This window comes from Ochotona princeps, chromosome 29, assembly GCF_030435755.1.
Source record: "Ochotona princeps isolate mOchPri1 chromosome 29, mOchPri1.hap1, whole genome shotgun sequence".
Taxonomy (NCBI): Eukaryota; Metazoa; Chordata; class Mammalia; order Lagomorpha; family Ochotonidae; genus Ochotona; species Ochotona princeps.
The window spans coordinates 15,968,503-15,994,204 of record NC_080860.1 but is presented as its reverse complement, the minus strand read 5'-3'; the positions used below and the strand labels follow the sequence as shown (position 1 = coordinate 15,994,204).

At 53.1% G+C, this 25,702-nt stretch overlaps 3 protein-coding genes across 5 annotated transcripts in view; 1 reads left to right on the top strand and 2 right to left on the bottom strand.

Annotated features, from left to right (window-relative positions):
* NF2 (NF2, moesin-ezrin-radixin like (MERLIN) tumor suppressor) overlaps positions 1–25,702 on the bottom strand; it is a 188,331-nt gene that overhangs the window by 43,754 nt on the left and 118,875 nt on the right. The window lies entirely within an intron of this gene.
* LOC101519452 (cytochrome b-c1 complex subunit 9) lies at positions 1,923–4,598 on the bottom strand. Its single transcript, XM_004591969.3, has 2 exons — positions 4,392–4,598; positions 1,923–2,135 (listed from the first exon to the last, which is right to left on the bottom strand). The coding sequence occupies exons 1-2, from the start codon at positions 4,539–4,541 to the stop codon at positions 2,091–2,093; spliced, it is 195 nt and encodes a 64-aa protein (XP_004592026.1). The 5' UTR covers positions 4,542–4,598; the 3' UTR covers positions 1,923–2,090.
* ZMAT5 (zinc finger matrin-type 5) lies at positions 4,860–25,491 on the top strand. Of its 2 annotated transcripts, XM_004591968.2 has the most exons (6): positions 4,860–5,018; positions 15,230–15,384; positions 18,320–18,382; positions 19,711–19,791; positions 21,015–21,126; positions 25,111–25,491. In XM_004591968.2, the coding sequence occupies exons 2-6, from the start codon at positions 15,258–15,260 to the stop codon at positions 25,238–25,240; spliced, it is 513 nt and encodes a 170-aa protein (XP_004592025.1). In that variant the 5' UTR covers positions 4,860–5,018; positions 15,230–15,257; the 3' UTR covers positions 25,241–25,491. The 2 variants fall into 2 exon arrangements, with proteins under 2 accessions (XP_004592025.1, XP_058512706.1); XM_058656723.1 differs by lacking the exon at positions 4,860–5,018 and having other exon boundaries at positions 15,224–15,362.

Below are 25,702 nucleotides of genomic sequence, written 5' to 3'. Positions count from 1 at the left end.
GTTTTGTCATTCGATTTTTTTCCCGCCCACTCAATCCTTTTAACCACTTCCCTAACTCAGACTTATTTTTTTTTTATAATTCCAAGAATGCTCCAATGACTGTGTGTGTACATGCACGTGCACAGATGCACACAATTCTGAGAATTGTCCACAAGTGGACTCAGAGTCAAAAAAAAGCAAATGAACTTTTTTTTTTAATAAATGAACAACTGAAAATAGTCATGGTGGGGGCTGACAGTGTAGTAGGCTAATCCTACGCCTGCAGAGCTGGCCTCTCATATGGGCAGCAGACACCAATTTGAGTCCCGGCTGCTCCAATTCCCATGCAGCTCCTTGCTTGTGGTCTAAGAAGGCAACAGAGGATGGCTCAAGTCTTTGGGACGCTGTACCCACGTGGACAACCCAGAGGAAACTCTGGGCTCCAGATCACCCCAGCTCTGGCTGTTGAGAGGCTTTGCCTATGACAATGTAAATGTTGCACGCAGCCTCTCAACTGTAGACTGGCTCACAGGTATGTCTCATGTATGTCTGCTGGGTAGGCAGGCAGGACTCAAAATCCAGTAATTCTGTAACAGGCTAATTTTAAAAAGTTGATCATTTTGTATGGCACACAGCTATTATAAACATCCATGTGGCCCTTGCTTCCCAATGCATGCTCTGTGTGAAGCAGTCATCATTCTTGGGGGGCCAGCATAGCATCTGCTGGGGCTCATGTCCTGACTGGACACCGATCACCTGCCCCCAAATGGCAGCACCAACCAGGGCTGGGTCCAGCTGAAGCCAGGAGCCTGAAATGCCATCCAGTTCCCCCATGTGGCTGACAAGCACCCAACTCCTTGAGCCAGCACCTGCCGTCGCCTCCCTTAGAGCACACATCAGCAAGACACATGAGAGGCAGAGGGACCAAGTCTCACCCCAGTCACTGCCTATGGGACGGGGGTATTACGAGCAGCAACTTCAGCCAGGGAACCGAACACCCACCTCCGGTCCTGTCTTTTTGATGCTTTGCCTCACACAAGGACAGGGTGGCTCTCCCCTCTGCATGGGGTTCCTGAACCGCATCTTTCCTCTCTAGAAGTTCCTGGATGACCCACGTCTGGCTGAGTCACACCAGGTTCAAGGCCAAAGAGAAGGTCAGGTTTCTCCCCAGGACCAGACAGCTGGGGGATGTGAGTGGCTCAGCAGCTTTCTGTCAGGGATTCTCTCTGCATCCCAGGGCCACACAGTTCTTCCCCAGCGCCAACAGGACGCCTGTGTGTGATTTAAGAATGGAATGGGTCGGGCCCGGCGGCGTGGCCTAGCGGCTAAAGTCCTTGCCTTGAAAGCCCCGGGATCCCATATGGGCGCCGGTTCTAGTCCCGGCAGCTCTACTTCCCATCCAGCTCCCTGCTTGTGGCCTGGGAAAGCAGTTGAGGACGGCCCAATGCATTGGGACCCTGCACCCACGTGGGAGACCCGGAAGAGGTTCCAGGTTCCCGGCTTCGGATCGGCGCGCATTGGCCCGTTGCAGCTCACTTGGGGAGTGAAACATCGGACGGAGGATCTTCCTCTCTGTCTCTCCTCCTCTGTGTATATCTGGCTGTAATAAAAATGAATAAAATCTTAAAAAAAAAAAAAAAAAAGAAACAATTGTCACCTGCCAAATAAAATCATTGGGGAAAACACATGGTGTAAGGCTTTAAAAAAAAAAAAAAAAAAAAAAAGAATGGAATGGGTCAGCAGAGAAGTCAAAGCTGACCAGTAAGTGACCCTGGTGGAAGTGACTGGGAAGCTGGCGATACTGAAGGATGCCCCCTGATGTCTGCAGAGGGCTTGGTAGTGGTGTCAAGTGACCAGAGCAGGGCATTGATAAAGCACCCAACTGGCGGAAGCGGGTCTCAGGAATAATTCACATTTATTGAACAATGACTCTTGATTAAACTTCAAACACGGCAGAGATTAAAGTCTGTTCTTAGATGACATCATTTCTTGTCAACAAACGAAGGGTGGTCAATGAAGAGTCACTTAAGTGTCGTCTTCAAGCTGAGGCCTCAGTTCTGGGCGTGGGGTGGACCTGGTCCTCGCGCCCTTTGGAGGGGGTCTCCTGGGAACTAGTCCTTGTTCTCGTACTTGTGCTTGATGTGCTTCCACAGCTTCTGCATGTGAAAGACAAGAGCCACAGGCTTTACCCTTCGCCTGTTTCACACGTGACCAGCATTCCTGGTACCCCTGGCTTCTAGAATGAGACTCCTCATTCAAAACATGCGGGGGTTGGGGAGCAGGAGTCTAGCAGTCGCTGAGACGCTGGTTGGGACACCTGCCTTGCCTATCAGAGTACGTGGGTTCAAGTCCCAGCTCTGCTCCCTGCTAATAATGTGCATCCCTGGGAGGCAGTGGGCAATGACTCAAGGGGAAGACCTAGGTGGTTTCTGGCTCACTCCTAGCTGTTCCAGAAACTTGGGAAGTGAACCACCTGTTAGGAGACTTGTGTGTCTGTCTTCCAAATAAAATACATATGTACAGGGCTGACACAGTGGCTCAACAGGCTAATCTTCCACCTGTAAGCACAGATACTCCCTATGAGCATCAGTTCGTGTCCCGGCTGCTCTACTTCCCATCCAGTTCCCTGTTTATGACCTGGGAAAGCAGAGGAGGATGTCCCAAATCCTTAAGACCCTGCACCCATATGGGTAACCCAGAAAGCAGCTCCTGGCTTCAGAATGTATTGGCTCAGCTCCAGCATTGCGTTCATTTGGAGAGTGAACCAACAGATGGGAAGATATTTCTGTCTCTCCTCCTCTCTGTAAATCTGCTTTTCTCATAAAAATAAATAATAAAAAAAATGTATGTACATAAAACAAAACAAAAAACTACATATGCAGTGGGCAAACATGAAGCGATTCCCAGCTCCATACACAATTCCTAACCTTTATAAAATCCTCTGATGCTCTCCCCAGCCGTGGTAAGGAACTGGGAAGGGACCATCTTCCTCTGACAGGAAACTGAGGTGGAGACAAAGGAATTGCCCTAAAATATTAAGAAACAGGGCCTGGGGGTGTCTTGCTGCTTCAGCTCCCAGGTGTGAGGTATAGTCTTAAGAGGAGGTCTTAGGTACAGTCCCCAAATTTCTCACATGGTGCCATTTCTATCACCTTGGGGGCCTAAACTGGATTAATTCCTCTCTAAAATTAATACCTCACAGAAAAACAGTGTGAGTGGTGGTAACGTAGAGAGCTTTTCAAATCAGGGGGAAAGGGTCTGGTGCAATAGCTAGTGACTGAAAGTCCTCGCCTTGCATACACCGGGATCCCATATGGGCACCGGTTCGTGTCCCAGCTGCTCCACTTCCCATCCAGCTCCCTGCTTGTGGCCTGGGAAAGCAGTTGAGGACGGCCCAAAGCCTTGGGACCCTGCACCTACATGGGAGACTCGGAAGAGGCTACGGGCTCCTGGCTTCGGATCAGCTCAGCTCCAGCTATTGTGGCCACTTGGGGAGTGAACCAGCAGATGGAAATTCTTTTTCTCTGTAAATCTTACTAGGTAATAAAAACAAATAAGCCTTAAAAAAAAAAATTCAAGGGGAAAAAAACAACTAAACTACTTTCACGAGCTGGGACAAAGACAATACTTTGCCATGGATAGTACCTCCTTACAGAGCAGAACTGTCCTAGACTGCTCAATCAGCCAGCCTAAAGGAAGAGCAAACGGGAACGACAAGCAGGGCTTTTCCCGGCATGGCCACAGTTCTTGTTGGTCCTTTTAAATATTTTATTTGGAACACAGAGCGCGGGTCTCTTCCACCCCTGGGTTCATCTCCCACAGGGGTGGGCAGGGAGCCATCACGTGCTGCCTTCCGGGGTGAGCAATCGCAGGAAGGCACATCGGAAGCCGAGTAGCCAGGACTCAAACAGAACACCGCAAGTGAGGACTGCACAGTGGGGCCACCAGCCAATAACACCGAGCATACGGGGCCCGGCCCAGCGACTCCCTACCTCTTTGCCTGATCACTGCACTAGTCAAAACACGCTACTTGGGGCATGGAAAACGTCTTACTCCCTGCTTCTCTTTTGCCCTTGAACCCTTCAGGGAAGGGTCCAGGTTCCAGTCTTGGCTCACCAATGGACTCTGCCCGGTGACGCGCCCCTGGTTTGTTTTTCTGCTTCTGCTAACGGACACGGGTGGAATCTATCAGATACCTACAACCCCTGAAAGCTGGGACCTGTTGACCTCCCCTCCCCCGCGCCCCTTACGTTTTAGGGTCCACGCCAGGCAAAAAGGGCAAACGGCAGTCTCAAGACAGGTGTATCCCCTTCCCGGTAAAATACTGAATCCTGTGCAACCTGCATTCCCAGTCATCTTCCCCATCCCCTATTCCTCCCCCAACTCAAGGTCAGGCACCGCCGGGCCCTCACCCCCTCGTTGATGTGTTCGTAGATGGCGTCCGCGCCTTGGTCGAAGGCACGCTCAAAGAACAAGGCGCCCACCGCGATGGTGAGAGCGAAGGTGGAAGTCCTGCGGAACAGCAGCGTGTACAGCCTCGAGGTAAGCGTAACAGCCGCCATGTTTCCTCAGTGCCAGTCTAGCGTCTCCGCGCCTCAGCCGAGTCCGACCTCTCGCTCCCAGGGCGCTCGGAGCGCGACGCCTTATGGGAACTGTAGTTCTCCTGCATCCCGTTCCTCGTCTTCAAACACCGAAATTACTGCAAGCCTGAACGTGAGGAAGAAAAGAAATACCAAAACATCGATACCACCACAGGTCAAGTGCTTTGATAGGGCTGATAGTCCGGTTTTTCTTCCGATTGAGCGCTGCTTGAATAGGTCGAACTACAACTCCCAGAAACCCTGGCGCTTCTTCCTCCTCCTCCTCCTCCTCCCCTCGCTCACTTCCCCCACACGGGGTTCCTCTCCGTTTAGATTCCCAAAGCTCTCTGGGAAGGGCGGACCGACACCCCAGGAAGAACTACAAATCCCAGCGAGCAGTGCGCGGCGCGAGGGCGCGGAAGGAGGAGTCCGGGGGGCCGCCCGGCCCCACCGAGCCAGGTACCTTCCTTGGTGGTCCGTGCAGGGGTGGCGAGTCTTGGTTTCCAACCCACGCCCCGTTCCCCAACTCTTCCTTATTAAGAGTGCATCAGGACCACCATTCCCTGAGATGTGGGGTCGTGGAGAGAGGGGCGAGTGGATTTTGGGGTGCGGGGGTGTCCCAGGACACTGGCCTCCTGTTTCTGCTTTCTAACATTCTGGATTCCAGGCTTAGAAAAGGGGACGGTTCTGCCTGGACTTCCTGGATCCCCGGCCTTTGAACTTTTGAGCCTGGACCACTCCTTCCCACTTGGGACTTGAGTTCGGGGGCGTTCTGAGAGCTTGCAGAGGTGGCGGGGAGGGGCCCTTGCGTCCAGGACCCCCCCAGCGGTAAATACTGAAGTAGGAGCCCTCTGTGGGCAGTGTGAGAGCTGGAGTGACAGTGGTGCTCTTGAAGCGTGCGTGACGGCTCCGAGGGTCACACTTGTTGGAGATGCGAATGAAAAGTAGTCGACAAACAGGAAAATGTGGGTCCAGTTGTCAGGTGGTGGCTCCGGGGTCTGGCAAGTTTGCAGGTCTAGACTCGGAACAGAGTATGAAGTGGACTGGGGTCAGCTCAAGTTTCACCTTCTAATCTATGAAAAAGGGTCTTATTATTATTTTTTAATTGCACTAGGAAGCCCTCAAGGCTTTTTGTAGGGACAAAGATCTCATTTACATTGTAATATTGTGCTGGTTGCTCTCTGGAGAATGGACCAGAAGAGGGGGAAGTGGTTGTGATGGATTTGATAAGGGAGGGAGGGAATTTAGATTAGAGTGTAGATTGGAGTAGTGATCAGATTTGAAGTGTGTTTGGGAGGTGGAAGAAACAAAACAAGCAGATGATCAAGTGAGAGAAGGATGTGTGGAGAAAGACAATGACAAGAGAGATTTTATTTATTTATTTTTTGAATTTGAGAGACACAGATCTTCCACCCATCCCCCTGGCTCAATCCACAAGTGACTGCAACACCCAGGGCAGGGCCACGCTGGAGCCAGGAACCTAGAACCCAATACAGGTCTCTGCCCTTGGAGGCGGGAACTCAACACCTTCAGCCCTCACCTGCTGCCTCCCAGTGTGTGTGTGTGTGTGTGTGTGTGTAGTATCTACATCATCTATATTTTCGTAATTTTATTGGCTTACAAGCGAGAGGGGGAGAGTAAGCAACCTCGCATCCACTGGTTCACTTTGCACATGCCTGCGGCAGCCTGGGAGCCACAGTCCAGCCAGTGAACCCCATTTTAATTAATCTGAAATGAGCAATGGTGATGCCTGCTTAGAGGTGCTGGAAGGAGCCATGTGAAATGTTCTGCCTCCATGATATGCTTGTACCTGGCCAAGCACCCTGGTAGCCCACAGGAGTTAGGGTTAATTGTGAGGCTCCAACGAGGGACATGCTGGTCATGCCACGGACTGAGCAGCCGGGAAGTTAGAGAAGAGGACTTCCTTCAAAGGAAGGACCATGGTGACACATGGCCACTGGGAGTCAAAGGGGTGCCTTGCTTCATTCTTTTTTTTTTTTTTTTTAAGATTTAAAAAAAATTGTATCTGAAAGTCAGATTTACAGAGAGGAAGAGAGAGAGAAAGATCTTCCATCCACTGATTCACTCACCAAGTAACCACAACGGTCAGTGCTGAGCCGATCCGAAGCCAGGAGCCAGGAGCTTCTTCCAGGTCTCCTATGCAGGTTCAGGGTCCCAAGGCCTTGGACTGTCCTCTGCTGCTTTCCCAGGCCACAAGCAGAGCACTGGATGGGAGGGAGTAGCCAGGACATGAACTGGTATCCATATGGGATCTCGGTGCATGCAGGGCAAGGATTTAACCACTGGACTATTGCACCTAGCCCTTGCTTCATTTTTTTTTTAAGTGATTCTCATTTGTGGAAGTTCCTTATTGGCTTTAAGCCATCAATTTCAATTTAAAAATCATGATTCTATTGGTAAATCTTGGAAAACAAGGTAAATGACCTTAAGATCTGGGTGCTTTTAAATTAATATCTGAACAAAAATTCCTGGAACTAATTTGCACTAAATTCCTTTAACACTCAGCTCTATGTGTAGCTTGATTACATTTCCTTGGAAATTATAACTCCAATTATAAATTTAATAGATTTGATTTTCTTTGTAAATACTTCAGTAACATAGCCTAACAAGCACAATTTCCCCGGGATATTTAGACAGTTACTGGGAAATCTAATCAATTAGATGAATAAACATCCTGAATTTCCCATTCCTGTTAACAGTTCGGAGCTGTACTGTTCCATTTTCTGAGGTGTCAGCTGTCCCTATTTTTAGTCACAGGTGGTCGACCACACTCCAAAAATATAGAGAGAAAATTCCAGAAATAAATCATCCATCAAATTTTAAATTGGGCCTGATTGAAGTGGTGTGTTGAAACCTCACACTGTCCTCCTGTGTCCTGCTGGGAGGTGACTCATCCATGTGTGTGTGGAGTAGCCACACTACGTGTGCTGCCTACCAGTTTGTCATTAGCCAGTTATCAGATGGAGTAGTGCAATGCCAGTGTTGTAATTAGAATGAGGGTCACCCCTTGGTAATGTTTGCAGCTCTCCTGGTAAACCCACTGCTAATGTCTCCACTGATAATCACAGGTGTAAGACTGGTTACTGACCTATTTTTTTTTTAAGATTTATTTTATTGGAAAGTCACATATCCAGAGAGGAGGAGAGAGAGACGGGAAGATCTTCCGTCCACTGATTCACTCCCCAAGTGACCGCAACAGCCGGAGCTGATCCAATCTGAAGCCAGGAGCCAGGAACTTCTGGGTCTCCCATGTGGGTGCAGGATCCCAAGGCTTTGGGCCATCCTCGACTGCTTTCCCAGGCCACAGGCAGGGAGCTGGATGGAAAGTAGTGTATCCAGAATATGAGCCAGTGCCCATATGGGATCCCGGTGCATGATGGCGAGGACTTTAACTACCAGGCTACTGTGCCGGATCCTATATTTATTTCTTTTTTTAAAAAAGTAAAGAATTGATTGATTTGAAAGGTAGAGTTACAGACAAAACTTTCATCCTCTAGCTCAGCTGTGCAAATGTTTTTCGAGGACAAGGGCTGAGCCGGCTAATGCCAGGAACATCATCTGCCTTGTGCACTTGGGGTGCAGGCTTTCCCAGGCATGTTATCAAACAAGCTGGATTGGAAGTACAGCCACCGGATTGTGGACATAGGTGCCCACAGCACAAGCTGTGGCTTTTACCTTGCTGTGCCACAAGCCCAGCCTCCCCAGCCGGGACTGATTTCCGACTGGTTTGATTGGCAGAGGCTGTTTTTGGCCTTCAAAGGAGAAATTTATTCCTGCACGCTTTCACTTCATAAAGGGGATTTACTAAAAGGTTCTAACTAACTGGTTGAATGCAGACTTCTGGTACCTTCCTCCAGTTCTACCAGTTCAGGATGGCTGGACACTCTAATCCAGGACATTTATTTTTTTCAAATTGTTGGTTATTTGAAAAGTAGAGTCAGATGGCCTGGCGCAGTAGCCTAGTGGCTATTGCCCTCACCTTGCACACACCAGGATCCCATATAAGCGCTGGTTTGTATCCTGGCCTCCCCACTTCCCATCCAGCTCCCTGCTTGTGGCCTGGGAAAGCAGTGGAGTATGGCCCAAGGTCTTGGGATCCTGCACCTGGCTCCTGGCTTCAGATTAACTTAGTTCTGGCTATTCTGGCAGGCACTTTGGGGAGTGAACCAGTGGATGAATGATCTTTGTCTCTCTTCTCTGTATATCTAACTTTAAAATAAAATTAAAAATCCTAAAAAAAAAAAAGTAGAGTTAGAGAGAGAGCACCCATCCACTTTTCATTCCCCAAATAGCAGGGCGGGCCAGGCTGAAGCCTGTCCCAGTCTCCCATGTGAGTGCCAGAGATCCAAGTACTTGAGCTTGTCAGCTGCCTCCTCCCAGGGTGTGTATTAGCAGGAAGCTGGGTGGGAATCAAGAGCCAGAGCTCGAACCCAGGTACTCCTGATATGGGGCGCGGGCATCCCAGTCGGCAGCTTAAGCCCCAGCTCGGCAGAACCCACCCTCTTTTTGGAGAAAGTTTGCTCTCAGGGGCCATGGAAAATTCTAAGCAGTGGGGACTTCAGGAGGGCTGCCACATGCTGCTGCTCTCACCTAAGGTGGAGCGAGCTGACGAGGCTGCGTTCAGATCTGGAGAGCGAGATCTGCCCTGGCTCTAGAAACACGGGGTCAGATGCCATCTCAACTGGCAGACTCGGGGTGGGCCGAGGCGATTCTGATCGAGATATCTGCTCCAGATGTCGCCTGGGACTATTTTTATCTTTCCCATTTGGGCTTTCTAGCCTCTTGGGACCTGGAAGCATCTGATGAGAAGCCATCTCTCCTGCCTGGAGCCCAGACGTTAGCTCAGCTGACCTCTGCTGGGCTTTGAAGTTGGGCCAGGACTAGGTGTTGTCAGGCTTTTTCAGCATGGGGACCAGGGAAGTGCCCACCACCCCTGGCTGGTTACTCAAAACCAGGTCCCTAGGATCATCCACAATAGCCCCCCACCCCTGAAAGGAAAAGAATAGGCTTTGGCTCTGCCTGACATGTTTTCCACTAAAAAAAAAAAAGCATATATATATATATATATAAATATATATAGATAGATAGATAGATAGATAGATGCCTGTGCCCCATAATATATAACTTACATAAGAGACAGAGAAAAAAAGCCCCATCTTCTGGTTCATTTTTCAAATGCCCGCAATGGCCAGGGCAGCCTAAGGGTACCTAACACCTAGATTAGTTCTACACTAGATTCAGAATTAGAACTTCTTAAAACAAAAGAAAGAAAGAAAGAAAAGGAAAGAAAAAAAAGGTAAAGTTACACAGAGGGGGAGAGACAGAGATCTTTTACCTGCTGGTTCATCCCCTAAATGGCTGCAATGGGTCAGACTGAAGCCAGGAACCTTGAACTCCATCTGTGTCTCCCAGGTGGGTGGCAGAGGCCCAGGGACTCGGGCCATCTTCTACTGCTTTCTGAGGCACCTTAGCAGGGAGCTAGAGCAAATATGAAGCCCCAGGATTTGAACCAGCGCCCATAGGAGATGCCAGCATTGCAGGTGATGCCTTCACATGCTGTGTACCACAAGGCTAGCCCTGAATCAGGACTTCTGTAGATCTGACCCCAGCCCTGACTTGCTGAGTTATCCATAATTGCCATGAGTAGGGCCACCAGTGGCCTGGGACCTGCGGTGGTAAGATGTCTGCTACTCCGAGAGGGGAAAGAATGAGACCCAAATGAGAAAACTATGGTTTCCGTGAAGCCCTGGGCATCTGTGGGGTGCCCCTGCCATATAGGGTCCAGTCGAGGGAGGCATTTGCACTACCTTGGCACTCCTGCTGGATTTGGGTCCCAGCTGTCAGCTGCCCCCCTGGCAGGGCACCTCCAATGCTGTCAGCTCCAGACGACAGGCATATGCGGCTCTGTGACATTGCCACACTCCTAGTGGGCATGCAAAAAAGCTGTCCTCTGGCTGCAGCTTACTGTTTACCTGGAGTCTGGTGTCACTGTAATTAGAGGAAATGACAGGTGAGCTTGAGGGCAGCGTGCGGTGAGCACATGTCCAGGATAATTACAGCGCACCGCCCAGCCCTCCCGCATCCTCCCCAGCCAGGGCCGAGCTGTTGCCTTATTGCAGCCTTGTGCCAAAGCCAGCTCCATCTCCAAAACTCACACCATGAAAGGAAGCCAGAATATGAATGAGACGTGAATGTCTGTCTGCCTGCTGCAGTCCCCAGCCCCACAATGGAGCAATGGGATAGGGGAAGAATGGGCTGGGGAGATGGCCAGACCCCTGGGGCGCCCTGTTTGTGGGGCCTAGGGCATAGCATCTCATGGTGAAAGCTCTGAAAGTGAGTGTGCAGGGTTCCCCAGCCCCGTGTGCCCACCAACAGCACACAGGGTGATGAGAGGTTATCAGTAAGAGCACCAGTATCACAATTATTATTAACACAAACAATAACTGTGATCCTTAAAGCCGGCTATGAGCAAATGAATATTCCACGCCCGTTTTCTCGTTTGCTAAGTGAATCCTTTGATAGCTGCGCAGCAGAGCTCCATGAGGATTACATAAGAGGCTGAGAGCCACCTACCTGTGGCACACAGGAGTCAAGCCCAGAGCTGTCTCCCCACATCCCAGGCCCTGCCGGCACGGCTTTCTTCTTTGAGCCTTGAGAACTGAAGTCAGGTGCTGGGAGATAGTCAGGTGAGGCTCTACCCCCATGGCCTGGGGTTCAGCTGGGAACCCCAAAGCTGATGGAGCCAGGCTCTGGGGAAGACTGTGGTCCTGCAGAAGACATGGCAGTGGTGAGCAGAGATGGGCTGTTAGGGCTGCTGTATCTTCCTTCAGTATCCCCTTGTCCTTGCACCCAGGCCAGGGAGAGAAGGGTCTGGGAGGGACTAGGAGGCGCAGGCTTCTTCCACAAGCAGTGGTGGGCACTAGAGTGGCCCAGGAGCTGGTCCCTGTGCTCCTCTGCCCTTGTGGAACTCCTGGTTCAGTGGGGGCAGGCAGCACAGGAGAAGGTGACAGAGCTGGCATCTGCCAGCTCACATCCCAAATACCTTCATTAGCCATGGCTACAGCCAGGAGCCAGGAACTCAACCCAGGTCTTCCATGTGGGTGGCAGGGACCCAACTGCTTAACCCATCACCTGCTGCCTCTCAGGGGTCATACTGGCAGGAAGCTGAAACAGGAAGCTGCAGTTGGGAATCGAACCCAGGAGGCACTCTGATGTGGAATGCAGGCATCCTAAGCACCAGGCCCAGGGCCTGCCTCTCAAAGTGGCTTTAAATTGGGCATGCTCACGGCGTGCTCAGCTGTGTGCGCACTAGAGGTAACAATCAAAGTCCTCCACTCGTTGAGTGTTAACTATATGCTAGGCGCCTTAATGCAGTATAGTCCGCTCTCTTGATCAGTTCCATGTTCACAGATTAAACCAACCATAGCTAGAAAAAAATGGGAAAAAATTATATCAGTACTGAATAAGTACAGACTCTTTTTTTGGTCATCATTCCTTAAATCACAATATGGCAACCATTTACATCATATTAGAGTAATCATGAGATGATGTCGACTCTATGGGGGTGGGGATGTGTGTGTGGATCTGTGAGTGTGTTAATACCCAAACACTGTACCATTTCCTATGAGACTGGACTGTCCTAGGATGTGGGTATCCATGGGGAATGCTGGATACTGAGAGATGACTGCTTACCTTGTGAACTGGCCAAGGACAGACTCAGGGAGAGGAAATGGTATCTAGAGGGTAACCAACTTCAAAGTGGCATGACCTGCAATTCACATCCAGACAGACTCGTGGGATCCCAGAGGGTTGGCCCGCTACTCCTCAGCCACAAGGAGCCAGCCCTGTCACCTGGCAGAGCCATGGGGAGCCAGCAGATGCCCTTGCAGATGGGGGGGTTCCGTCTTGTGTTCCTTGCGGGAGCGGTGTGGAGTGAGATCAACTGGTTTCATATTGTTTCATATTCCGGAGGGGCTCGCAGCCTGCCGAGCACGGCCGTCTGAGAGGAGGATGAGTCAGGGCCGAGAGGGCCAGCTGAGTCAGCACCCCATGCTGGCACCCGGGCACTGGCTAGGGACGCTCCATCCGTCCCTGACCCCCACCTTGGGACGGCCAAATACACTGGTATGGGTTGTGCCTGAACCAAGGACACCCAGACTGAAGGCTGAGTTGGAGCTGAAACCCAGCCAGAGGTGGGCTTGCCAGACTGTGCACGTGGCAGGGCGCTGTGTCCGTCCAGAGGAGTCTGCAGGCGCTGGTGTAGGCGGCATTTGGGTCAGGAGCCTGGAAAGTTCATGCCTGGATGAGATCACCTTGCCCAAGGTCAAGTCCTACCCAGGACCATGCAGCCATCCTCTGGTGGGGGCAGGGATCCCGCAGAGCTGATGTGCTGGGCAGGGGTCTGAGGCCTTGCTGGGGCTGAGTTAGGAGTTTCCTCCTGGTCTCCCACGTGGATGTGGGGTGGCGGAGGTGCATCCTCTGCTGCTCTCCCAAATCATCAGCAAGCAGGGAGCTGGATTGGAAGTAAAGTGGCCAGGACATGGACCAGTGTCCATATGGGATGCTGGCACCATAAGGGGAGGATTAGTGTGCTTTACCACAGCACTGACCCCCCTCAAAATATCCAAAAACATGACAAAAAACCTCTCTGACCTCTATGTACCACTCCCCGAGCTGGCCAGTCGGTCGGATCCCATGAAAGTCAAGAAGGGAAGTGACTAGCCCAAGGACACACAGCCTTCTTCCCAGGTCCCTGTGTGAGTAGGTCCAGCCACGTCTGCCTCAGCCACCATTCCATGGTATTCTTCCCCAGGGATACCCTACCCCTTCCGCCCCTCCCTTTCCCGTCACTCTCCAGAGCCAGAAGCTCCTTGGAGCATCAAGCTCCTCGGATGGCTTGGTAAAGCACTCAGGCTGTTAGACGTTCCTTCTTGTACAATTTCATTCCAATCCCTATAAGTTTATTGGCAAGACGGGATGTATTAGACGTGCCAAATCTAATACATCAAGCCAGCGCGTCTGGGCCACGTTTTTCTCGGCAGTCACAGGAGAAGAAAGGTTTTAAGACGTTTTCATTTCCAGTGTCTGGCTCTTACGGCCCCTGGCTTCATGGCGGCTGTCCCTGTCTGCCCGCTGCGGGAGTGACTTTCTCCATAAACCCTGGACCGCCCTGGGTTGCTCACTTGTCTCTACATCTCCTCCCTGATCTTTTTTCCTCCCAGGATGCTCTCTTGCTCTGTTAATCAGCTCTCAGCCTCATCCTGTTTTGTTTTTGTTTTTTTTAAACCCTGGAGTCAGGAGCTTTTCCTGCCAAGTCCGGCACCTACCTTGTAACCTTGGTGAGGTCACTGCCCCTCTGGACAAGGGGCAGGTCTGGCCTCAACATTAGCAACTCCCACAGGGTGGGCCTGGGTGCACCTGTTCTTCCTGTAGCCTAGAAGACCTGAGTCATTGCTGCCCACCTTGCACTGCAGAGTTTCTGGGTCTGGGTTAGTGGCTTGGTCTCCCAATGGTAAAAGGGGTCTTAAGATCCTGAAATGTTCTCATGTCCCTCTGAGATAGACTGAGGACCTGCTTCCTGAGAATTTAGAAGCTTCCAAGGGAAATCATTAGCAATTACTTTTTGAGACGTCTAAATTCTCTAAGCCCCAAGCTGCCTGTGGGAGACCGGATACCTAGCAGTGTGATGTTAGGGATCGTAGGTCACCAGCTGTGTGACTTTCAATCAGTCACAATCCGTGTCCCAAAGGGAAAATAGGGATTCAATTAAAAATTAAAAAAAAAAAATTCACTTATTTCAAAAGTAGAGTGACACAGAGAAAGGTAAAGAGAGAGACAGACGAGAGATCTATCTAGTTGTTTGCTCCCTAAATGGTTGCAATAGTCACGGTTGGACCAGGCCAAACCCTGGAACCTGGAGCTCCATCCTAGACTCCCATAGGATGGCAAGTGCACAAGCACTTGGGCCATCTTCCATTGCCTCTCCAGGCACTTTAGCTGGGAGCTAGTTTGGAAGTGCAGCAGCTGGGACTCAAACCGGCTCTCTGGTATGGGCTGCCAGCATCATGAGCAGTGACTCTACCTACTATGCAACAACGGCATCCCTGGGTTCTGCAGTTGTAAGTCAAATCATCACAGTTGGTTGCTGAGAAGATAGTGTCTGAGCAGGGATGAAAGAAGCCAAATAAGTAAAAGTGGGCAGGTGTCTGTGGGTACCACTCAGGCCGGGGGCACAGCAGGTGAAAATACTGGGAGGTGGCCGTGTACCTGGCACATGTGAGGAGCAGAGAGGAAGCAGCTGTGGCTGGCATGGAGCAAGAACATGGGCTGTGCAGGTCAGAGGTGTGGCTGGCAGAGGGTAGGAGATGGTACTTCTCTGACCAGGCTGCCCGTTAGTATTCCCTGGCGAGCCTGAAAGCACACCAGTATTAAACATGCCCCACCAGGTGAGCATGGAGCATCAGAATAATTCCAAGACATTTCTGGAATGAAGCATCTTTAGGCCATGATCGTCAGCTAGAGAGGTTTGTAATAGAGGCAGGTACATGAAGGGAGACCTTGGCTAAAGCCTCTCTCCCGCTGATGTGTGCCCCTGGATTGACGTGGTGTTTTCTGTAATGGCCTAACCCCAGTGCTTTATGGTTTCCCAGGCAGTGGCAGCGGCTGGCGCAGGTGGCCATGGGGAAGCGATACTTCTGTGACTACTGCGACCGCTCCTTCCAGGACAACCTTCACAATCGAAAGAAGCACCTGAATGGGCTGCAGCACCTCAAAGCCAAGAAGGTGTGGTACGACATGTTCCGAGGTGGGTGTCCTCTCCCCTGGGCATCGGAGAATATGTAGCTCCCCAGGGATCCAACAAAGAGGCCTGGCTCCTGTCCCACCCCCACCCCCCAGGGACCCATGGGGGGCTGGCTGGAATGTGAACATCTGTCCCCAGTGACCTTGATCAAACACTAGGCACTCCACACCCTGAGGACCACGGCCAGAAACAGGGGCCTGACTGAGGGGTAGATGTTTGAGCCAGCCAACCCAGTCGGGACTGAAGGCACGTACAGAATCAGGCGGCCCTGAGCACAGCAGCAGAAGTTCTTAGAGAGGCAGGGAGAAGGTATAGCTGGTTGAGGAGAACAGTAGGCACTGAACGGTGGCAAGGGGTCAGGGACTGGATCTTCTAGGTCTGTGGAGGCCATTGCCTGGAGGGGGAACTGTTCAATGGGCAGAGGGCTGCCTTGGAAAGATTCAGGTAGTGGCTGAAGCCACCAAACCCGCTTTTGACCTCGGCAGGTGATTCTTGTTCAAGGCATGCAGTGGGGTATGGCGACTGGTTATTGAATGACTTGTGGTTGGGCTGGAGGGACAAAGAGAAAGAAAAGAGACTGGAGAGTGGGTGTGGCAGGGTGACTGGGCTGAGGTCGACACGAAGTGCCTGTTGAGGGACAGAGTGTGGCCACACAGCTGGCTGTCACCAGATAGTCAGGGCCCAGAGCGTGGCCCAACAGGAGGAGCCGTGGAAGTGGGGCCCCTTGCCTCCGAGACTCCTGGGACAAGTCAAGTGGACTGTGATTCCACAGGCAGGCTAAGGAGCAAGATGAGAGGCCAGGGTCTAGAACCCAAGAGGAGAGCTCGGAGTCTCAGTGGCCAAGCAGAGAGGAGAAGGGGAGGCAGCGAGTCCCCTGGTCTGGGAGTCAGAATTCACAAGAAGTGAGAGAGCCAGGGCTAAGGACAAGAGCCAGACCCAAGCCATCGCCCCCACCCCCACAAGATGTCTCATCTTCTTTGCCTGGGAAGCGGCTGTCACAGCAACGTCCCCTCCCAAGAATGTGACAAAACCCCAGTCATCTCCTCCTGTGACTGTTTGCCATCAGAAGGGATTACTCAGTAGGAACAACATCCCTGGTCCCTCAAAGGGATTGGCCCCAGGCCCTTTGCCTCTTATCCAAGGGCTCATTCAGCTCAGCCAATGCCAGCTGAATGGGTCTTTGGTTGCCAGATTCCAGTGAGCTCTGAAGATTCAAAAGTGAAAGGCTACAGAGCCTCCTGCCTCACGACCTTGCATGGGTATAACAGTGTGCACTGCCGGCCTCCCCCTCCCACTCTGACCACGCTGCCCCCTGCACAGTCTGAGGCATGTGCCGTCTCCTGTGCAAGTACCAGCAGCACCCCTCTCCCATCATGTTGATCCCCCACAACCCACGTTCAGGTCAGGCCCTTTGCCCCCTACTCCGTATTTACCTGGTTTATATCCAAATGGGGGTACTGTGGCTGCTGGCCTGGAAGGCAGGGCCTGCTCAGACTTGCTATCCGCTTAAACCCTCGGCTTGGCTTGGTGCCTGGCACATAGGGCATGTTCTGCAAATGTCTGGTAGCTGGATGTCTAAATGAGTGAGCAAATAAACTCAGGGCACTCAGGGCAGCTGTTAATGTGGGGGAGATGAAGCGAGAAGTACCCAAAAGGGTCAGATCACGAGGAGCCGGGACAAGCAGGTGCAAGAGAACAGGCTACTGCAGCAGGACCCAGGGCCTGGACACCTCAACCCTAGGTGCCCTTCAGACCCACTAAGGAACTTGGAGTAATTTCTGAAGCTCAGAGGGGTCCAGGGAGTCCCGTGTATCCACGTCCTTAAAAAGCCACCCAATGATGATGATTCTTTTTTTTTTTTTTTAAGATTTATTTATTTCTATTGGAAAGTCCATGCCTCAGAATGTGCAAGGGGCGGTGTGGTCAGAGTGGGGGAGGAGGCTGGCAGATATACAGAGAGGAGGAGACAGAGAGAAAGAGCTTCCATCCACTGATTCACTCCCCAAATGGCTGCAATAGCCAGAGCTGCTGGTTGGAGAGTGAACCATCAGACAGAAGATCTTTCTGTCTGTCTCTCCTCCTCTCTGTATATCTGCCTTTCCAATCAAAATAAAATAAATCATTAAAAAGAAAAAGATGCTGATGGTCTGAAATCTCACCTACCCATAAGCCTACAAAACTGAAAATCCTAACGAGGAACTGGGGTATTGTGTTGCAAGGGTTATGCCCGTATCCCATCTCATCACAGTGTCCAGGATCCATCTCTGCTTGCGGCCTAGCTTCCTGCTAATGTACCTTGGAAGGCAATAGATGATGCCCCAAGTCCTTGGGCCTTCCGTGCCCACACAGGAGACCCAGAGGGACTTCTTTGCTCACAGCTTCGCTTGGCTGCTCCCTGTGTTTGGGAAGTGAGCTACAAGCAGATCTTTTTTCTTTCTAACTCTCCCTCTCTCTGTTGCTGTGCCTTTCCAATAAATAAACATAGACATTTAAGATTGAAAGGAAAACCTGGAGCCAGGGAAGGGATACCTGTATTAACAAAACTGGGAGGAACCAGAAGCTTCATCTGGGTGTACGTGGGTCATCTTCCACTGCTTTCCCAGCTCCATTAGCAGGGAGCTGGATCCGAAGCGGAGCCAGATCTATGGTACCAAAATCTTTTTTTCAAACTCCCCAGGTTGGGGCTGGCGTTGTGGCACAGGAGCTTAAGCCTCTGCTGTGGTGCTGGCATCCCATATGAGCACAGGTTCCGATCCAGCTCCCTGCTAAATGCACTTGGGAAAGCAGAGCATGATGGTCCAAGGAGTGCTTGGGCTCCTGTCACTCATGCGCAGACCCAGATGGAGTTCCAGGCTCCTGGGCCACACCCCCCTGCATCTTCCACCTCCCACTTGTCTCAGAGAAGCTGATGTCACCTCACCCTTGTCTTCCCTCACAGATGCAGCTGCTATCTTGCTGGACGAACAGAACAAGCGGCCCTGCAGAAAGTTCCTGCTCACAGGTAACACGCTTTGCTCGGATCCTTCCCGCCAACTCAGAGACCTGCAGTGCCTGCTTGGGTCCCAGCACAAGGGCCCAGTCCAGCCCTGACTGTGGCAGGCAGCTGAGAACAAACCAGTTGATGGAAGGAAGATTTCCCTCTGTCCCTCTTCATTCAAATAAATGAAAAAGAATACATACATATACATAATTTTTTTAAAAGGCAAAAATAAGATGAAGCCAGGAGAATAGTCTCTGCCAACACTGCCCTTGTGGTTCAGGTTTGACTCTGAGCTTCCTGGCAGCCAAGGCAGAGAGGAAAACCGTGAAGATCCGTGAGGTTCCTTGGGGAGAGGTTTACCTGGAGAGCCAGGAAGATCTGGTTGAACGGCCGTGTCCCTCTGTCGCTGTTTGCATCACAGAGCTCAGCCCTGCAGGTCAGGGGCTTCCTTGCAGAATGACCTTGACATAGACACGCTGCTGCTGGGTGACACTAACCAGGACCCCTCCCTCGCCTTCCATGATCCTGAGAAACGTTTTGGTCTCCTCGGTGGAGCCTGGGGAAGCCACCCCGGCTCTGGCCACAGCTGTCCCTGGAGCCTTTCCCACAGAGCGTACTGACTGCTGAGTGGGCATGGGGACAGAGTCTAACTTTTTCTTAAAAGGATCTATTTATCGGGTCCAGTACAATAGCATAGCGGTTAAAGTCCTTGCCTTGCACGCCTGGGATCCCATATGGGCGCTGATTCTAATCCCGGCAGCCCCGCTTCTCATCCAGCTCCCTGCCTGTGGCCTGGGAATGCAGACAAGGATGGCCCAAAGCCTTGGGATCCTGCACCCGCGTGGGAGACCCAGAAGAGCTCCTGGCTCCTGGCTTCAGATTGGCTCAGCTTCAGCCATTGCGGCCACTTGGGGAGTGAACCATCGAACGGAAGAGCTTCCTCTCTGTCTCTCCTCCTCTCTGTATATCTGCCTTTCCAAAAAAAAAAGGATCTTCTGTTTATCAACTTATTGGTAAGTTGGAGAGAGAAAACCTTCCATCCTCTGGTTCACTCCCCAGATGGCCACAGTGGCTTAGTATGAGCCAAGCCAAAACCAAGAGCCTAGAACTACATCCAGGTCTGCCACACAGGTTGGCTGGGGCCCAAGTACTTGAATCTTCCTCCCAGGTGCACCAGAAGAGTATGGGGGGGTTGTTTGTTTATCCAGGTTAGGGGTTGCTACTCTTCCAGCCCTAATGCTCTCCGCACCCCCACTCTGCCCTCAAAGCCCTGGGACCCATCATCATCACCAGGGCACGTGAGAGCAGCCCCTCCTTGAGCACTGAGTCCTTCTGTCTTCCCCCCACAGGCCAGTGTGACTTTGGCTCCAACTGCAGATTTTCCCACATGTCTGAGCGAGACCTGCAGGAGTTGAGCATCCGCGTAGAGGGTGAGTCCGTGGGGGGACCCGTGAGGCAGGGAGTGAGAGTGGGCTACTGGGAAGGTGAGGAATTTGAGACTGGGGGCGCTGTTGTGTGTCTCCCCACCTACCTCTTCCTGACTAGTAGTCACCACATTGGTGGGACAAGCTAGAGGGTGCCCCGAAGGACAGGGCAGCCCTGGGCCCTCAGCTTGGGAAGGTGTCAGGAACAGCCTCTGGCTTGCTACGGACACCGGAAGGAACCAGGCTGGCCCCCCGGAAGTGGGGCTTCTAGGGGTTCCTGTCCAGGAGTTGGAGGATATGCCACAGCGTCCCCCCAACCGCTTGGCCTGGCTCTAGTCTCTGGATACTCATCCTCCTACTCTTCCACTGAGTCCCCACAAGGCTCAGAGGATAAAACGAGAGGCAGGAAGCCTCTCTCTGCCCTCAGGCCCCTCAGAACTTCCCCAGAGACTGGCAAGTTTAGCTGTTTCGGAACCAGGCACGTTCACCTTTGGAAAATTCACTTCCTGCTTCCCAACTAAAGACCCAGGAACTGGAAACTCCACTTAGAATCTTTCTGCAGTTCCCATTGCCCCTCATGGAACAGGTGCAAAAATGGAGGACCCAGGACCAGAGAGACACTACAGGAAGGGGAGACAGGAAGAAAGAGAGGCGGACAGGACCGTTCTCCCTCTGCCAGTGCCCTGTGACATGGCTGTTTGTGAAGATGAAGCGAGAGGACCCTGGGCAGTGCTGGCCCCGTGCCAGCCCCTAAACTAAGGGGGGAACCTCCAGGCCAGGCACCCGGACCCTCTGACCCATTCAGACACTCTCCCTGCAGGCATGAACCTTTGCTTATCACTGGGTTTTAATTCTGTAAGCAATAGTTTCCACAAGACCCAGTCTAAAAGCGAAATCCAGGGAAACCGAGGCTCAACACCCTGCCTCAGCCAGGGACCTGGCAGGAGCCACAGCCGAGGGTCATCCCCTGTCCTACTCCTCGAACCTGATGGTGGACACCCCCTTCATTCTACAAGTCAGGACCCTTGTCCTCACGGTTATTTCTTGATTCCACAAAACTGAGGAGATTTGGAAGCAGGCAGAGTGGGGCCCGGTGAGGCGGAGGCTTGGTGGAGACAAGCTGGTGATCCTGCATCCCTGCCAGAGGTAGCTGCAGCAGCTCAGGGCAGGATGGACTGTGGCAAGCAGGAGTGCACCCCTCACTACCTTGGCTTCCCTGTTTCCCGCAGAGGAGAGACGCGCCAGAGAGTGGCCGCTGGACCCACCCGACCTGCCAGAGGGTCACCTGGAGGACTGGCTGGAGAAGAGAGCCAAGCGGCTGAGCTCAGCACCCAGCAGCAGGTACACACCCAAGGACCCCTCAGCTCATGATCATGGAGGCGCACTGGGGGCAGTGGGGAGGGTGAGGAGGATGGAGTAAGACCCCAGCTGGCTTGCCCTTTCCGGGAGCTGAGGTGTCTCCCAGCGCAGGGGCCAGACACCAGACACACCCCTCCTCCCAACCCGAGGCTGTGGGTGGCCAGGCGTTGACCAGCCATGGAGGGAATTCACGGTGCTTGCTTCTAGGCCTGGAGCGGCTCATTGGAGCGCACGCTGGCCGAAGGCATGTGGCCAAGTTGACCTGACTCTGCATCACCAAGGCCATTGCTAGAGGGAGGGGCTCAGTGATGGCTGCTGTGCCGTCCCTCCCTGTGTACCAGTCACTATGCACCTGACACCCACTGTCTCTCACCTCTAGAGCCCTGCAGAAGGGGAAACTGAGGCTCCCGGGAGAAGTGTGACTTGCTTGAAGGCATACAATTAGAAAGAAGCCTGCACGGGGTACATTCAGGTCATTGTCCAGTGCCTCCCCAGGAAAGGGTTCTGGGGCAGGCCCAGCACTCAGAACATGGAGCCCCTCATAGCTTACATATATGTGTGGGGAGGAGGGCACACTGGGCCAGGACCCTTGGGTGGGGGGGGTGCTCTGGGAAGGGTCAGCAGCCCAAGGCAGAGGGTCAGGCAGGGGCGTCCAAAGGCTACTTAGCATCCCAGCCCAAACCAAAGCAGGGCTCCTGGTTCTGCCGCCAAGTATTGAAGCAGACCTCAGAAGAGAGGGGCTGCAGGTGTGCTGAGCTGCCTGGACCACCTCCTTGAACATCTCACAGTGAGCAATGGTCTCTATGTCATGGCCTCATGGAATGGGGCCCAGCCTGGGCTTGATGGGGTAGGGCGGTGGCAGGGCAGGGGGGCGGCTGCTAATTAGAGATAAAGGACAAGCAGCCAGTCAGGGAAGGTCAAGTTCCTTGCCTTTTCTGTGTCCTGGTGAGAAGAGGACATTGCACATTAACCTTGCCTTCTATCCTTGCATTGTATCTGAGCCTGGTGTTTGTCCCCGCTCCCTCCTAACTATCTGACAACCCACCTATCAGAGTGGGGCATCTCATTCCTCCTGGTCCTGACAGGCTTGTGACTATGGGCATGTGATGGGGCCTGAGCCCACCTCATGCAGTCTCCTTGGACTCATCACTTCCTAGCCCTCTCCCCTCCCTGCTCTCCCTCCATGTTGTTCTCTGCCAGAGTGAGTGACGGCCTCTTGGGGCTGTGCGGAGAGCTCTAGAGGGGAGGGGCAGGGACCCTGTGTACGTGTGTCCCAGTACTGATGCTGGGTGCTGTGAACATGAGACTTAGAGGTCTCAGGGCTAAGACGGGGAAACTGAGGCAGTGTCTGGGTCCTTGGCTGCCTCTCCCCATATCCAGGACTGGCTCGGGGCCTGCCCACCAGGTACAGAGTGGAAGCGGCTGTGGCCTGAGGGTCTGTACCCTACTCCCATCCCCCACACTGCTCTCCAACTGGTCCCCCAGGCCAGTCACTGACCTTCTCAGTGTCCACCTGCCTCCTAAGGGCCTCTCAGGCCGCAGCAGCAGAAAAGGGGGCTGTAGCAAGGCATACATGCGTTTGTTCATGACCTTGCCCCAGCTGCCTCAGGCTTCCTGGTTACAGGGCCAGAGAGGCTCCCCTGCTGCCCTCCCTACCTGTGGGCAGCTGCGTTTTCTCACCTCTCACCTCTGATCTGTCTGTCGCACCACATGCTGGGCCAGCTCATAATAGTGGGAACATGGAGTCCCTGCTTGCCCTCATCTGGCAGCACGGGCTCACCCTGCTGGGCAGACTGACCCTCTGGGATCTGCCAAGAGCAGACCGTGGGAGGGACAGCTAGCCTCAGACACGCAGCCTAATCCCCTGGCCCAGCCAGTGCTTGTCCCTGCGTCCTGTTGGCTCTTCAGATTGTCACTTTATCCCTCCTAATCTACCCCCTCAGCGCCCCTCTCTGGGCCAGCGCCACCGTTCCGGGCCATCTGCCCCCTAATCTCAATTTCCTCCGGATGAGGACCGTAGCTGGCTGGGGTCATCCAGGGAGGGCTCCTGACCTTGCATATGGGGCAGAGAGGCCAGAGAAGCAACAGGCAGTGACCGGGCATGCACCTGCTTACCCCATGTGGAGAGGGGACAGTGAGCTGAGCCACAGGACTCAGGCCTTAAAGGTGCCTGTGTTCTGTCGAGGGGAGGGGGCCTCAAGGTGGACATGGTCCAGTAGCTAGGTCCCCTACTCCCCACAGATGTGCACCATTGGCTGGATGAAGGGCCCGAGGCTCAAGGAAACGGACTGTCCCAGACCTCAGGCTTCCTAGGGGAGCCCCGCTGTTCCCATGCCCCGGTGGGGGAGCTCAGGCAGCTTGTGGCCTAGAAGCTCCCTCCCTGTAACCGCACAGCTTCCCCCACTCTCACTCTTCTCTGTGGTGGTACACGCATGGAATTTGCGAATCCTCCCCAGGGCCGTAAGTCACAGCAGTGGCTGGTCTCTGCACTCTGCAGCTGGCAGCAAGCCGTGAGCGTGTGTTCGGAGACGGCCCTGTCCTTGCAGAGGCCGCTCCCCTACCCCCAGGGTTCCTGCAAGTCCTAAACCTGGGTGGATGCAGCCAGCCAAGTCCATGGCTCCCAATCCCAACCCCGCACCCCAACATCCACAGCAGAGGCTTCTCCACACATTGTACATGGCTGCCCCCCTCCCTCCCGCCGAGCCTGCCTGGAGCTGTTGGGGCCTCACCTGGCCTGAAGGCTGGATGGGATGCAACTGGGGGATGCTGGAACAGAGAGAATTCAGGGAGGGGGCGGGGACAGGCACAGCATCTGGAGCCAGTGGGTGGATTGCGCCCAAGCTCCTGTCCCTCCCACCCCCCAGGCCCTTATGTCTCTCGGACTCAAGAACTCCTTGCACCCTAGTGGTTGCATATATAAAATGGGTACACATGAGGATTCTTGAGGCATGCCTGGGCCATTCAGCAAACCTTGTGTTATGGTGGCTCCCTGGCACCAGGCCAGCTCTGGGCATTGAAGCACAGATAGACCCTCTCACCCCCAAGTCCCTGCCCACTCTTTGCCCTTCTTCTCCCTTGGAGTTCAAAGTGCTTCACAGTCTGAGGAGGACCCCGCACTGTGGAGAGTAGTGGAGGGGGGTGGCAGCCAGAAGGATCCCAGTGCGGAGTAGGTGGGGGGCAGGGGGCCTGGGTCAGCTCTCACAGGACAGGGTGCCCAGGGTGCATGGGTACTTTAAAATGTGGCTCTGAGCACTGGTTGCAGGGACTTGGGACACTTGAGGAGAGTAGCATGAGAAATGAGGCTTATAGAAAAAATTTAAGACAATTTTTTTTTCTGATTTCAAAGGCTTGCGTGCTTGTCAAACTTTTGAAAAGTATAAAGGTTTTTTTTTTAAATCCCTCCTCACTGCATGTTGCACCCCTCAGATAGAACCACTGTTAACATTTCACCGCGTTCTTCCAGGTTTTTTTTTTATGTATTTATATATGTTATATATCTTTAAACAAAAATAGTATCATGCTATATACATTATTTTATAAGCTGCTTTTTCTCCCTACCCACATAATATGTCTGTCTTGGTCAGTGCATATAAGTCGGCCTTAGTTTCACTGCAGGCTGCATAACATTCTTGGCTGTGCGCGTGCATATGTAAGTTTCGGTACCCCACAGGTGGACACCCAGGTTACTTGCGCTCCCTTGAGGCCATGCTTGGAGCTGGGGCTCAGGCCCCCACCCCTGCTGTGTCCTTGGGCTCAGCTCCTGGGGGTGCAGGGGTGAGGGCAGGGGTTGCTGGCTCACAAAGGCTCTATGGGTTTTCAAGGCTCTTGTTTCCAGAAAGGTCACGGCAGGCCGCTGACCCTCCCACAACCAGGGAATTGAGGGGAGGCGGGTAAAGGGAGGTCGGTGGGGGGGACAGTGTGGGCGGGTGAGCCCCACTCTAAATACTCTGCTCTCCTTCTCTCTAGGGCCGAACCCACTAGAGCTACTGTCTTCCAGTACCCCCTGGGCTGGCCACCGGTCCAGGAACTGCCCCCCTCACTGCGGGCACCCCCACCCGGAGGGTGGCCTCTGCAACCTGGAGTCCAGTGGGGCTAACACCGCCTGCCCCTCACCTAGTCAGCTGTCGGTCATGTGAAATACATGGACTGGTACCCAAGAGGCCTTACCCCTTCCTGCCACACCCACGGAGCCTCTGAGACCGAGGCTCAGGCACCCCCTCACGGCAGGTGCAACCCCCTCCCCTACCTGGCAACTCTGCCTTCCCTGTCCCCACCCCCTTTCCTGGGACGTCTTCAGAGAACAGGTGAGAAACTTCCCAACATTGATAAAGTCTATCCCCGTGGTGATTAGCTGCGTGTCCCGCTGTGCGGCGCTCGGAGCCATTTGGATGAGCTTCTGTCGGTCTCCCTCGGAGGCAGCAGAGCCTCAGCATGGCTGGGCAGTGTACCCGTGCCCATCACCCAGAGCGGAGAAGAGCCAAGGTCTCCACCTGCTGCCCCAACCCCCATGTCTGCCATGCCAGGTTGGTACCAAAAGTTTGGGACAACAGATTTGGGT

Coding starts and splice junctions, on each gene's coding strand:
- ZMAT5 (XM_004591968.2), top strand. CDS start 15,258: ATGGGGAAGCGATACTTCTGTGACTACTGCGACCGCTCCTTCCAGGAC. Junction 15,385..18,319: donor GTGGTACGACATGTTCCGAG/GTGGGTGTCCTC, acceptor CTTCCCTCACAG/ATGCAGCTGCTATCTTGCTG. Junction 19,792..21,014: donor GTTGAGCATCCGCGTAGAGG/GTGAGTCCGTGG, acceptor TGTTTCCCGCAG/AGGAGAGACGCGCCAGAGAG.
- LOC101519452 (XM_004591969.3), bottom strand. CDS start 4,541: ATGGCGGCTGTTACGCTTACCTCGAGGCTGTACACGCTGCTGTTCCGC. Junction 2,136..4,391: donor ACGAACACATCAACGAGGGG/GTGAGGGCCCGG, acceptor TTTCACATGCAG/AAGCTGTGGAAGCACATCAA.